Here is a 13,578-nt window from a genome sequence, read left to right as displayed (position 1 = left end):
GCGATGTAGACCAGTTAGAGCAGCATCGCATCCTAGTTTAGAAGCCCTTTCATTGGGCCATCCACTCTGTGGTTTATCCGGCATTCTCTGAACAATGGCGCATAGCCATACACGCGTTCAGATCTGATTGGCATGTAAGATGCTTCAAGGTGGCTGAATAAAGCTTCATATCATCGGTATGTTTTACAAGCACTTTCGTTTCAGAGGATCCACGAATGGAATTTCTGGTGATGGGGAGTGCATTTCCAAATTGGCGTTTGATTATTGAAGGCGCGTCTACAAATGTCCTCGGGGTTAGAGGATTGTGCAGAGTCGAATGGCTTTGACAAACGCATGTCCATGCATCTAAATAAGGTGACCTGCCGTGCTTATGGCTACAATTTAATGAAAGCCTTTGCAATGAAGTTGTATGGATAAAAAGTGGGGATTCGTTGAAACCTCAAGCCGAAATGGCAGGGTGTTGCAGCAGGGAGAAAGTGGGCGTAGTGGAGACAATTTAGTCTGGCAGACTGCTGCGGTGGTGTTAGTAAGCAAGCTGTTACTTCACTGGGTGAAGAGGGTCATAGTTCACCGCATAGAGAAAACTGGAATATCCACAGCCAGGTGAGCAAGTCATTTACTAATTCCTCTTCCTTAAAAGGGATATTTACAGTTCAAAATCTGCATGAGGGTATCGAAACTTGCCTTAAATGTGGCAGCATATATATCTGTACATTTCTTGGTAAATTCTTTATTTCGAAATACACTTTTAATCAAGAAACAGTTAATTTTGACCGAAAAATTTATTAAGAAAAGTACTAACGAAATCCAAGCATTTTTCGTAATTTATGTATATCTTTTCCTATTTTTTCACGTTTCTGTCAAAGAATGGCACTCACGCTGCAAAGTAGAGGTAAAGTCACCTTCCATTCCATTCTTTCTCGTACATTCATGCCCACTCTCTTTTTTTAGTAGTCTTCTTTGCCACTATTCATTGTGATGAACGCTGATACTTTTCTCTGTCCATTTATGACAGTGACAACCCGAGATGTTACTTATGCTATTTTGTGCTTCATGACCCTAACTAGTTTACACACATTACTCGTATAGAACATGGAATCTGGTGGCAAAACACCCCAGCAAGGAGACCCCTAATATTTTATTTGTCGCGGCTAGCTGGGTGGGCAGCCATTCTTTCGAAGAAAAATAGCAGCAGTAGCGTGCGACAAAAAATGGAAGTAGTGCCTTCTTTTGGTACTACAGACAACAATGGTAGCAAAATCAAAGAAGGAAAAGGAAACCAAACTGAGCAAAATGGGTAGAAGTCACTGATTGTACCAATTCTGCTAAAGTCATTTGCCATGACGGCGATGTAGAATAATGTCCTTTGCTCTTTGTGGGATCTATGCACGTTTCTTCATTTTCATCACCAAAATAACAGAATGGTCTCTAATTAGTAGTTAGGATGTCTGGGAAGCTATGAAACTGCATGCTGATTACTCCAAAGGAAAGCTTAGGAGCAGTTAGGCTAAAACATACAATAAGGCAAGTCTTAAAAGCCATATATATCGGCAAAAATATAGACTTGAGAATATCGGAAATGCAGTCAGTACGTATGCTGATCCTCATTGGTGTGCCTGTTACACTGTTTCTTCTTTTTCCAAATTCGAAATCTGTACCCCGAGAACCTCTTATCGCTCATCTCAGCATCCGTATTTGGCATTTTAACATTGCCGCAGTGCATTTTTACAGGAAAGTGAACATTTAAGAAAGTAAGTAAGCCTTTTGCGTAAGATTAGCATAAGGCTCATTTTCATATAAAGGCCTTAAAAACCACTTGATTAAGGGATTTGGGCGTTCATTTTAAGAATGGAGTCTATTTTGCAAAAGTATAGATTCGCACTATTAACGAATCAGTATTTGATTAGAAGTGGCTGCCTGATCACTAGTGCTTTGTTAAGCTACTTAAATAGATATAAGTAGCAGAGCACGGCTAAAGAATTTATTGGCGATCATCTTACACCATTTACAGAATTAATTTAAAACTCAAAGTTTATTAAAAGACTGCTTGACGCGTACTTAAGTAGCGTGAACTCTACCAAAAACGTCTTTATATGGGGCACCGTTAGGATAGATGTTTAATTTTTAAAGTTGCTGGGTTGATGGGGACTCGGTGCTTTCACCTCTTAAAATACGAACACTCTTTCCTTAAAAGTAGAACAAATGGCTCATAAATAGCTGCGTAAGTTTATCAAAATGTTATAAATTTAGAGTTCTCTAAACCGAGGAGTACCGTTAGTGAGCTAGCCAAAACAATCATAATTTATGTTTCTTATTTGATAACCCTTTCCATTAAAATCTGATCATGAACCATAGGTTATCACTCACAGGATTTAATTTGATCAAAATCAAGGCCAGAGGATTAGGTGATTTAGTGTTAGTGTTAGTGGCTGCAGACTTGAAGTAAATGAGAGCTACTGCAATAATTGAGATACCTGGCAGATTTTAAATTAAGGGGTGCAAAATATATTAATATAAAAGTATTACCTTTTTTCCGGCAACTTTTTAAAGCTTGTTAGACCCTTAAATATGTATCTCGACAGTTACTTTGTTATTACTTACAATGGGGTAGTAGAATGATTATTTCTGCTCTTCTGTCTCCGCCTGTGCAGCCGCCGTTTCATTATCTTGGAATTAGTTCTATCCCTGTAATTTCTTTAGGCTTAAAAGGGATTTATCACACCTTTATGTATAACCCAAAGCGGCTTATTATTGGTAGAGGCAGAAAAACAATCTAAACGAGTAGCAGATATGACCCAATTGGCTAAATAAAAGGTTCAAGTGTCGCAAAAGGAGGACAACTGCCGTAAGAGCTTGGCTTTGTGGTGAAACAATAGGAATGTTAGCTATTGGGATAACGATACCAAAAACTGCACAAAACGCTTTTGCCAGAACAACTAACATAAGGAAATATGTCTTGATAGGTCGCCGTAATCAACAATAGGCTACGGCTTGAGCAAACATGTCTTATTTGCTTTGCGATGCGAAACCACTATTTTTGCGCTTATGTAGTGAAGTGAGGCATTAATCAAGATCCTTTTCACCGCAAGTCTTCCTAAAGTTATGAGGAAAATTATTAGAACTGTTAGCCAAAATGATAGTCCTCAAAAAGTAAGGCAAAACTAAAAAAGGTGGATTACTTTTAAATTTTATCAATCTTTCGAATTTCACTTTTTCTTTGTGCCTGAAATCAGAGAGAAATTCTGGTTCTCTTGAAGAAATTTGTTAGCAGAAAGTCACTTAAGGCATATAGGCTGAATGCAGTACACTGTCTTATCTGATAGTCAAAAACAGTATTATTCGACTATTTTACTTGATAAGTGCAATGAAATCCCACCGACCTGCCTTGAGTTACCGCAAACAAAACGACCTTCTCAATTAGCTACTGCTTAATAGTGAAGTAAAAGCAGTCATTATTAAAAAATCCACAACTTTTAAAAGCTGTACAACTTTATGCATAATTTTGTTAGCTTATAATTTAAAAATGTTGAAACCAAAGGATTATGTCATTTTCATTGTGTGGGCTCTTGCATTGAACAATTAATTCCTCTTAGTTTTTAATTCAAAGACTAAAATTTTATAGGACGAAGCATTATTTATCATTACAACTTGGAAAAAATTAAAAAAGTGCCCTAACTTAAGGGATCCGTAGTTATATAAAATATATGTGACTCGGATTTCATCAAAGCATATAATCATTTGCGAACTTTTGCAATAGGATCAGTGTTACTTTTTTTTGATTCAGTTGTTTCACCAGCGGATAAAGCAGATGGATTAAACGAGACCATGTTTACTTCGGTACCGGTAAATAAAGGGGTACAGATATCACGGCTAAGCGTGTTCAATGTACCCCTTCTCCTAGGGAGCCAATGGCATCAGATCATTCACGAGGTTCACATTTGCTGGTATCCAAATAAATATTTATTTAAGTTATGTTACAATTCTGTTTGAATCAGCGACATTTGCTGTTGTAGTCTAAAGTTTCTGTGTGTGGGCACCTATCCTATTGTACTGCCAATTGGGGGAACTAGTAGACTGAGAAATCTATACAGACGCCTTTCTTTACCGAGGAGTAAGATACAATAGAAGATAGCGGTGTGTGCTTACGTGGGTGCTAGTGGGCTGATAGAGGCTCGGGATTGTTCACTAATCGCATATTTCCAATGCTTTAAATAGCGTTGACTTTATCGTGATTATAAGTCTGCATAGAGTAGGTCAATAAGACAAACTCAGAGAAATCCCAAACATGAAGTAGACCGGAACGTCCGAGTATCATATTCGCAAAAGAATCTTCGTAAAGTTTATGGCGGGTCCTTATTCTGGGTTCGTATATGCACATAGCAATCATGTGAAGTTTAATTAAAAGGGGTAAATAAAGAAGAGATATTTATCAGCCTAAATATTAACTTTACTTTCAAATGGCTACGTTTGTACGGAGTTTGTTGCTAAACCAATGTTACATAGATATTTTGAAGAATATAAACGTTAGATGAAAGCTGCAAAAGCTTAACTTCAAACCCACTACTCTTGTACAGGGCTTTTTCATAATGATTTAAAATAGGCGCTAAATCTGGAATCAGGAATAGAGAGGTCAACCCAACGTGCTTTCACGCACTGACGTTTTATTAAAAAGGTGCCAATAAAGGCCAATTTGTAAAGTATAAAGGCGGTCAAGGTTGGAGAGGGTGAAAAGTCGCCTTTCGTTTATAACGATGAATAGAGAGGGTCGCAATGGCAAGAGGAGGGGGCGGAAGACCGCAGCAGATGCATCAGTGACAGTGCGGTGGGCTAAACTCATGAGAAGACTGAAGACCCTATAAACAAACATCTCAAAGAACATTAAAGAAGTGCCACACCATCACAGCCTCAGTAACATTTGTGTACCAGTGGTATCAACACTATCATTCATTGTTCCGGGGTGCATTATCTTCAACCCGGCGCCTCCTCCTCATGTTGGCATGACAGCAGACATCTCTAGTCACAACTAAAGACCAAGCCCCACTCAAAAAAAGCATTGGTTCTCCAACACTACTCTTTACCAAGTGTTAGAAGTCAAAAGTATGTGACCTCTGTGTGTCAAAAATAAAATTCTTAAGACATCACAATGTCTGACACGTATGGAACAAGCAACTGGCTCAAACTCCATTCTTTATTTAGCTTGTGAACACTAGAACAGGTGGCCGAATTCACCCAAAACTACCCCTCATACAAATTTCCAAAGCTGTAAGCTATGTTATTTATCTAGATGACTTTTTTATGAAGTAGTTTTTTTATCAGATTATTACACCAGGAAAAAGAGGTTATGAGAGGTGGTTAGAACCTTTATAAATCCTCATTAAAATATATCTCAGGATGGATAGATAGAGAGCAGATATCCATTTCTGTCTTTTATGAAACTCGAATGTTTTCCCATACTCACACTGAAAAGCGACTGAACAACGACTGTATGAGAAATCTTTAGTGTCAAATCATCAACAATGCTCTGATTACCTAACTACCAAGTGATATCAAATGCCAATGGATCTTTATTGCACAATCCGTCCCTATTTTTATACATTTAAAGGTTGTGAGCATGGTCATTCCTTCCAGAATGTGTCTCAAATAAAGCAGTCTTATTTACGAAGCGCAGATTACCAGACTTAGAAGCTTTTGCTATCATTTTTTGGAAAACTGTGGCACATACCTTTGAAAACTACTCTATTATTTTAAGTCAAGCCAAGACTTATTTTGAGTAGCGGAAATTTCACTTTATCTTGAAGGTCTCCTGCTTTATTGGCGCACTTCTCTTATAGATAGGTCTTCGATTTCATCAAGATCAGCCTCGGACACTCAATGATCATAATTAACAAGAATGGACTTTCCTACGGAAAGATTAATCTTTTGCAAACTCTCATGGGAGGATGTGCATCCGCAGTCGCTAATGGTGGGATTCCACGTAGAGAATGTCTAGAGGGTTGGTGGAATTTCAACCACTAGGGGGAGAAGCACAGCTAGGGTATGGTCGTCTTTAAAGCGCTTATACCCTACAATTCAGTTTGGCTTCTATTTACCGCACTGTGCTTGAAGTCTAAGAAAAGCGAATGCTTAAGCTTTTCTACTTTCATTAACAAGAAACTTGGTTTATTGGTACGTGACTTTTTATGCACTCACAAAATCTAAACTAAAGTACGTCAGAGTGTCTGTCTATTACCAATAGTCTGGTTTGACACTGGCTGGTGGGGTAAGCCACCTTGGAAGCGTCCTTTTGTACTTGCCAATTTAAAATTTTTAATATGGCCCATATGTCTATTTTTGGCATTTTTGCGAAACTGAGCGTTTGTGTCGTAGAGTTGGACACTGGGTCAGATGGTAAACGTTGCGTAAGGTCCTGTCAAGTCCTTGATATTTGGCTCAGTGTTGGAGGGGCCTAGCGAGAATGCAAATGTGGGGTGGAAAAGGGCGCATGAACTTAAATTGGATTATTTTTGCACAAGTTTAACTGCAAATCAGATGTCATCGGTGCTTTTAATTTCCTTAATTAACTTTCAAAGTGGTCTTAACTTGTACAGTTCTCTAAGTACTTTTGTGGATCTTACACAAAACCACTTTTATTTACAGCTTTACTTACGAAGGTGCATTTGCAGAGGTGTCACGCCTCGGAACTTTCCTGAAGACGAGAGAAGACATAATACCGAGGCAGAATATGTATTATAGACGAGCAGTAGGTCTTTGGGGCCGCTTCCAAGGTCCGAAGGCTACCCCTTTGGGCAGAGGCACTATGGCGGAGACAGAAATTTGCCCGTTACCCAAACCGAGAGTTAAAGAAACAGCACACTACGAAGGTACGACGTAATCATAGACCAATTCACACCACTTTCTACAGATGCCATATGTCTCCACATACCCGATTATCTATCTCCTCAATATTTTTAGCGTCAGCCAATTATTACTTATTTTGCGCTCTACTTAGCTGTGCAAATTAACGCCATTTGATTGCAAATCACAATAATTTACAATGAAATCGCATGTATAAATACCTATGGGGGCGGTACAATGCACAAAATGTATTACCTACCAGTTTTGGTAAGCGATTGAACCAAATATTATGCCGCAAGTGGATGGCTTAGGCTAAAAACAGCAAAATAGATGGGCAGAAATCGGCTAGTTGATATTTTTAGAAATTTCAGAATATCAGTTAACTGAATTAGTGACTGGGCTTTTTCCTCAATGGTTTTAATCAATTGCTACATTTGAAATCAGCCAATCAGAAATCGAGAAGTCAATCACGAATGCATGCACCCTCCGACACATTCCATCAGCAAAGGTCGCCTTGTAATGTATAAGATCGATTTGGGAAAGATTTAACAGTCAAAGACTGGAATTCCCTTTGACACTTTATTATTGGACAAAGAAAGTAATTCACCAAATTAATGCCATTGAAAGAAAGAGAGTAATTGTTTAATTACAATATGGTAATTACTGGTCTCCATGTTATTAAAGCTCATCAAAAGGTACGGCTCAGTGATGCAATAATTGAAACGACTGGTGTAACTAGATGAAAGATGGAGGCAGCAAAAGTTCATGCGCGTTAGGGATAAATTGCTTAAAGCAGCTCTAACAAACTTGGACCCAACTTCCGTACTGACTATACATTACCATAACGATACGCAATTTCATGGAATATTTGACTTTCCGAACCATTCCAGCCTCTCGTAATTTGAACATGATGCTGTTATGGTGGAGACCCATTCACATTGCTTAAGCTCCTAGTCACCTGACACTTTCAGTGTCTTGCTGATAGGGGTACTTTTACATTAAAACAACTTATAAAACCATCATAGCTGGTCTAGTTGCTGCGATGCCCAAGGAATTCATCACTTTAAGCAGTCTATTGCCTTAGTCTTTCAAAATCACAAGCATAAATTTATTTTTTAGATGGGGGACAGTGATCTTTGCCAAAAATTCCAGTCTGTGAAGTCTACTTAGTCATTTTGCTAACAAAGTTAATGATCTGCCAAAATCCGAGAGAAATTTATTCATTCACCTGCCTGTTAATCCCCACTTCTCAGTGAGAACGTTTTCACTACCTTGCAGCCTTATAAAACCTACAAATTTTGGGCATTTTTAGTGTTCATGTAGTTACTTCTGTACTGCTTTTTTTCACATCATTATCATAAGAAAACCAACTTGCAATCAAAGTTACCTTAATGATTCGAGATTAGTCAAGCTTCTACCATGGGCTTGAGCCCTCAAAACACTTTATTTTAGTATCTCCTAGGCATTTATTCACTGCAGTCAAAACAACTATCAACATCAACATTCCCGCATGAAACATCATCCCGATGGACTATGCTTTGGCATACAACACCTCAGAACTTGACCTGCTTAGAGGCAACTACATCTATTACAAATAATAATCCTGGCTAACAAACTATTCTGGCCATGAAGGTAGCCTTACCGAAACCTCACCGGCCGGTTGAGATCTTATTGAATCGCGGTTAGTGTTCTACTGAACCGGTCTTTTTCACTACCAGAAAAACATATTGGTGGCTGGTCTTAGGACGTTTCTGAAGGCCTACCAAGGCATACCAATACCGAAAAAAGTTATTTCTTTTTTAATGTACGGGTAGGGTGGGAGGATATAGGAGTGGAGTAATGATCACGCTATTAAGAAGGACCCGAATGATTAAATCTTGATTAAAATAGTTACAAGTTTAAAAGAACCCGCTTCTCCATTTCGCCATCATACTCTTCTAGTCCTTCCTCACCGCGGTTGCCCATTCGCTCCTGCCAACAACAGCTGGACAGCTTCGAAGATGACATGATGGAGTCACATCATAAAGGAATGCTACCTCTTAGTAGCAAAATCGTATTGTCTGGAAGAAATGCTGCATTGGAGAATGATTGCTTCTTGTGTCAGTGTCCAACACTGGACTATATTATACAATGAGCTTATTGGGCACAACAATTGCTTTTAGCAGTAACTTGTAGTAACCGGTTAGCAAAATCATGGCTGTTCATTTGTAGTGGGCATCCCTCATCACCATCACCACTGTTGCCTAAAATGCGCAATAGGAGATGACAGGATGATGAAAACTTGATATTAATTTAGAGATGGTCTTCAAGCCATAAGAATGAACGAATGTCCATGCATCCAAGTTGGTGGATAAACCCGCAAAGATAAAATAACCTACATATTCACTCAGATAAACAGTTAAAAGCAGCCTTTTCCAGTTTTGGCTTCATATAGCTAAGAATAATAATTGTAATAACCAAAATTACCTTAAAATAGTAATGACAGATGTTTGAGGAGGTTATGCGGGGCTTAAAATCTCTCATAGAGTTGATTCACACCGGGATTGCTGAGAGACGAATCGGTAGGCTAGTAGCAAGCCATACCTTTCTTGAGGGTGTCTACATCATTTCGGAGTGAACTTTGAAACGCTACTTGTCTGAAGCTCGTTGGCTGGGCGCGTTAGCAGAAAAGTTAGGATTTAACCATACAGGAATGAATAAATGGAACACGCTTACAGCATTTGTTATGGATTTTGACAAAAACTGAAACCTGAAAATAGCGAATAGGCTTACAGAAGCTCTAATTTCGAAGCTTGGTGCCTTTCTTATGCCGCATTTAGAATGCTTTATCATCATTACCATTCCAAAGATCAGTGGTTGTTTCTAGTCTTGTAAGAAACCGCATATCACCGTCGCATACAAGGTACGTGCGCACTGTACTGGTATGATAGACATATTGCAGGGGTATAACTGGCACCAATAACCTATCCAGTCTCCCAAGATTCAGCTACCTTGCTGATAGGGTAGGGCTATGCCCGTCCTACCCAGGTCTCTATCCCATTAGGTAGAGTACATTTTATTGGTGTAAACCCATTCAAAATCATATGCCTCAAAATTTCTTTAATGACAGTGTGGATGTCACATTTGTGGCAGCATTGGCTAAATTTAACACAAAGAGCAGCAGTTTTGGCTTTACTGAGACAGTTCAGGTCTATTGTCTCTTTGAGGCTCGATCTTTTGTCATATTTGAATAAATTGCCTCCATTACCATTGGTATTTACTTGAAAACCGTAGATTACGATCGTAAGCTATTGACCTCATGCCACCTTGATCGAAGAGATTCAAGGGATTGGGGTACTTACTCTAAAACAGATTTCCTTACTCGATTCGATTCCTCTGTCCTCTGTGAACATGATTATCCTCAGACACACTTACAATAAAGAAAAGGTCAATTTTGAATTTGTTGGCGTAAAACATTATAGTGAAAGTGTGGGATATTTGAATGGTAGGATTTGGTAAAACTCAAGTAAAGTGAAATAAAATTTTGGACATCCGCATACCCAGAAGTCCATTTTACATTCAGTAGTCGGGAATTTTCTAAACTGGAATCAAAAAATCATTTTAAGAAGTGGTTTGCTAAAGGGCAATCACCTACGTCCACAGTAAGATTATTAACATACTTATTTCCATTTTTCTCACAAATTCCACTTTTTAAAGCTTTAGCTCTTAAGGAGAACTTAGCCACCTTCATTTTCCGCTCATTTATGTCCCAACTACCCATTTTGTGTTTGAATGCCTAATGTAATGATAGAAATGCTCCCAAATTCGTAAACCTACCATCCTTCTGCCCTGTTAGTTACCCACGTTTTTGACCTGAGCACCTTTAACCGATTAACTTACTACAGGCTATGGTAGAGTTTGGGTAGATATTCAGTCAAGATTACGTATTTAGTTGCCTTAGGTGCATAATGAGGCCAAGGATATGGTAAATCTCGTGGAAAAGACAAAAGTGGAGTCGGTCACCTCAAGTACTCCGGCAAGATTAAGGATGTGGTAACAGTAATCCACCTACTGAAAAAAAACGATAGATTAAAGGAGTCTTGTGATTCATATGCCCGTTATATGGATTCCCTTCTCAATTCTTTGTTTCATAAAAGCAAGTTTTGAAGTCTATTACGGCTTTCAGCAGGTTAGTAAAGGAACCTATATTGAAATTCAGCACTAGGCTCATCGCAGTGCTCCATCCAACAAGGTGTAGAATGGAAAAGATCTTCAGATTGTTCACCAACGTAGTGGCTGAGACGTGGATACCAAACTCCTTCTTAGTGAAGATATGTGCAATTTGAAGTAACGCCAGAAGCAACAAACAGGTTCTTATTTGCTTCAGAAAGTGAGTTAATACACCAAAGAATAGGGCTACGGGCTTTATTTACACTTCGACTTAAACTCTGTTCACATATCGTTGAGTTGATTAATGATGGCTTGAAAAACATCTTGTGACAGTGGCAAAAACGATGTCGCGGCATTTTAGTCATCAGAATATACTTTGGCAAGTTGTGACTGGTTAACGGGACTAGTGATGTTGGAATCTACAGCAGAGACTACCAGTGACGGGTAAAAAATGGCTATCGAAGGCTCTTCGTCGACCTATTGCCTTATCTTTTTTGATAATCTTGGAGATTTAGGATTACAGTCGATGTCAGTGGATTTAATTCCATTAGCTTCTAGTTTAGTTAAAAGTTGCGATTTGTAAGCAAACCAAAAATTCCTAACAATTGAAAGCATTTTTACTTAATTTTTAAACTGTTGAAAGAAGTAATTTACAGGCTTTTCCTAACGCCTCATCGAAGAAACTGCCAGGTAATACCGAAGCAGAATAAGAAGTCTATAGGAATAGAAGTAACAGGTCATTACGTATGTTTTCTGCTAGTGGCAAGAACTCCGACCTAAAAGCAGGGTCATTTAGCAAAGAACGAGATCGAAATAGTTTTGGGTGGTTAGGGTTTCGCGTCTATTCCTCCTTGCCTCTTTGTTCATGCTTTAGTCCTCTCAAGCCATATCTATCAGGGTTTCATTCATTTGATGTAGAAGTGGAGAAGGCATCCAGTTTCCACTTGAACGACATCCTCATTCGGGTACCGCAGGCATTTATGCAACGAGCATTTTAGATCGTTCGCGGCTAGTGTCGCTTCATTCGTTAAAAGCCTTCCCACAGAACACAAGAACTAAATAGTTGCGAAGGGTGGACTTCATTTTCAACTCCTTTGCCGAGAGTCTTCACAGATTCTTCCATCAGCAGCACATGCTGATGATGTTTCGTATACAGGGTAGTTGCACTTTGGATTTAATAAGGTGGCTCAGTTTCACTAAAAATGTAGTATGCAGGGCCAATTTTGAAGACGATAGAACTTGTGATACTAGAGCGTAATACGTTTTGTCGATGTACGGAATGACTGAAGGGCTACTACCATGGCTTGGGAGCCATGCCACCAAGAGGAAGTACAATTTGCAGAAACCTGAATGCTTACGTAGTCATACTCGAAAACTTGAAAATGTATGCAAACTTGAGTTGATAGGCTTACATTTATTACAAAACCTTGTTTTTAAATTCAAATACCTACTAGTTCATTAGTGAGGTCGTTTTGTAGTTCAACGAAATCCGAGCGAGGAAATGAAATTTTAATCTTTAGAACCAAAGTCGGCAAATCGGCCGTTATCCATTATATATACCGAGTTTATGGTATAGGACAAGTGTAGCCTCTGAGGTAGGGTAATATCGTCAAAAATACTTATAACAATTATTTCCGAGATGCAAAACCCGTTAGCAGCTTTCATTCCTTCATGATAGCAAAAAACTTAATTTCTATATCCTAGTCATTGACAATCAACCGAATTGCCGTGCGGTTCTACCAAAAGGATGATTATTTCTTAGATCACAGCATTAATACAACCACAAGTCGTTTGTTTAAAGTTTGCTTGAGTTTCTTGATCTGGTTTTGAGTAACGACTACCTCGGTTATAACAATACTGAGAATAATTTCCCTCCCTTTATGAAAAAATATATCCTAGGTTGGCAGAGGTGGTTGATTTAATCATAAGGCACTCGCGGCCAATGTGTTTAGCCACTTAAGATATTAATCTACGTGACAAAGAAGTAAACAGGTCAAATTTTTTTCCGTAACGTTTAGAGGAATACCTTACTCCTCTTACCTTACCCATCGTAATATTCTCACGACTCGGAAACGTAATGTAACAGCAGCACCCATCACCACTTTCGAGGCGGTTTTCAGCTGACCGTATCTCCTTTTTAACGTGTGGGCACCTAGACATGCATTCACGTGGATTTGCGACATTTAGAAGGCTTGATGATATTCATCCCTATCCTGTTCCCATCGACATGGCTACCTCCTTTTCACCTTTTCCACCTCTCCGTCGTCTTTCCCCTCTCACTAGCTTTTTGCTTTGGCATCAATTGTCAGCCTTTACAATTCGTCGTTATTTTAGTCAGGGCTTGCTTATTTGCCTTCATTAAGTTATTTTAGATTCAATGCGAGCTATGGTAGTTAATCGCCTCCCAATGGCAAATCATCAGCAGTTTGACAAAGTGAATCCTGGTGCCTACGCTCTTGTGTTTCTTGAAAAAGGCTATTGAACGTGATAATCCATAAAATTTCTCAGTATTCTCAGATGCAACCTCGCATTTAAATAGTGAACATGGTCAAAATTCGTTTTTAAAAGGTGAATATTTGACTAGAGTTTCACATC

At 38.8% G+C, this 13,578-nt stretch overlaps 1 protein-coding gene across 1 annotated transcript; it reads right to left on the bottom strand. All coding sequences in view use genetic code 11, as the record gives it.

Annotated features, from left to right (window-relative positions):
* Positions 1 to 6,726: 6,726 nt before the first annotated feature.
* On the bottom strand, positions 6,727 to 8,841 carry EGR_09252 (hypothetical protein; the record flags this gene model as incomplete). The annotated part of the gene is made up of 2 exons (XM_024498501.1): positions 6,727 to 6,852; positions 8,743 to 8,841. The coding sequence occupies 2 exons, from the start codon at positions 8,839 to 8,841 to the stop codon at positions 6,727 to 6,729; spliced, it is 225 nt and encodes a 74-aa protein (XP_024347091.1).
* Positions 8,842 to 13,578: the final 4,737 nt, after the last annotated feature.

Source organism: Echinococcus granulosus (assembly GCF_000524195.1).
Source record: "Echinococcus granulosus chromosome Unknown EG_S00139, whole genome shotgun sequence".
Classification (NCBI taxonomy): Eukaryota; Metazoa; Platyhelminthes; class Cestoda; order Cyclophyllidea; family Taeniidae; genus Echinococcus; species Echinococcus granulosus.
Note: the sequence above shows the minus strand (reverse complement) of the source record. Positions and strands in the feature narration are given on the sequence as shown.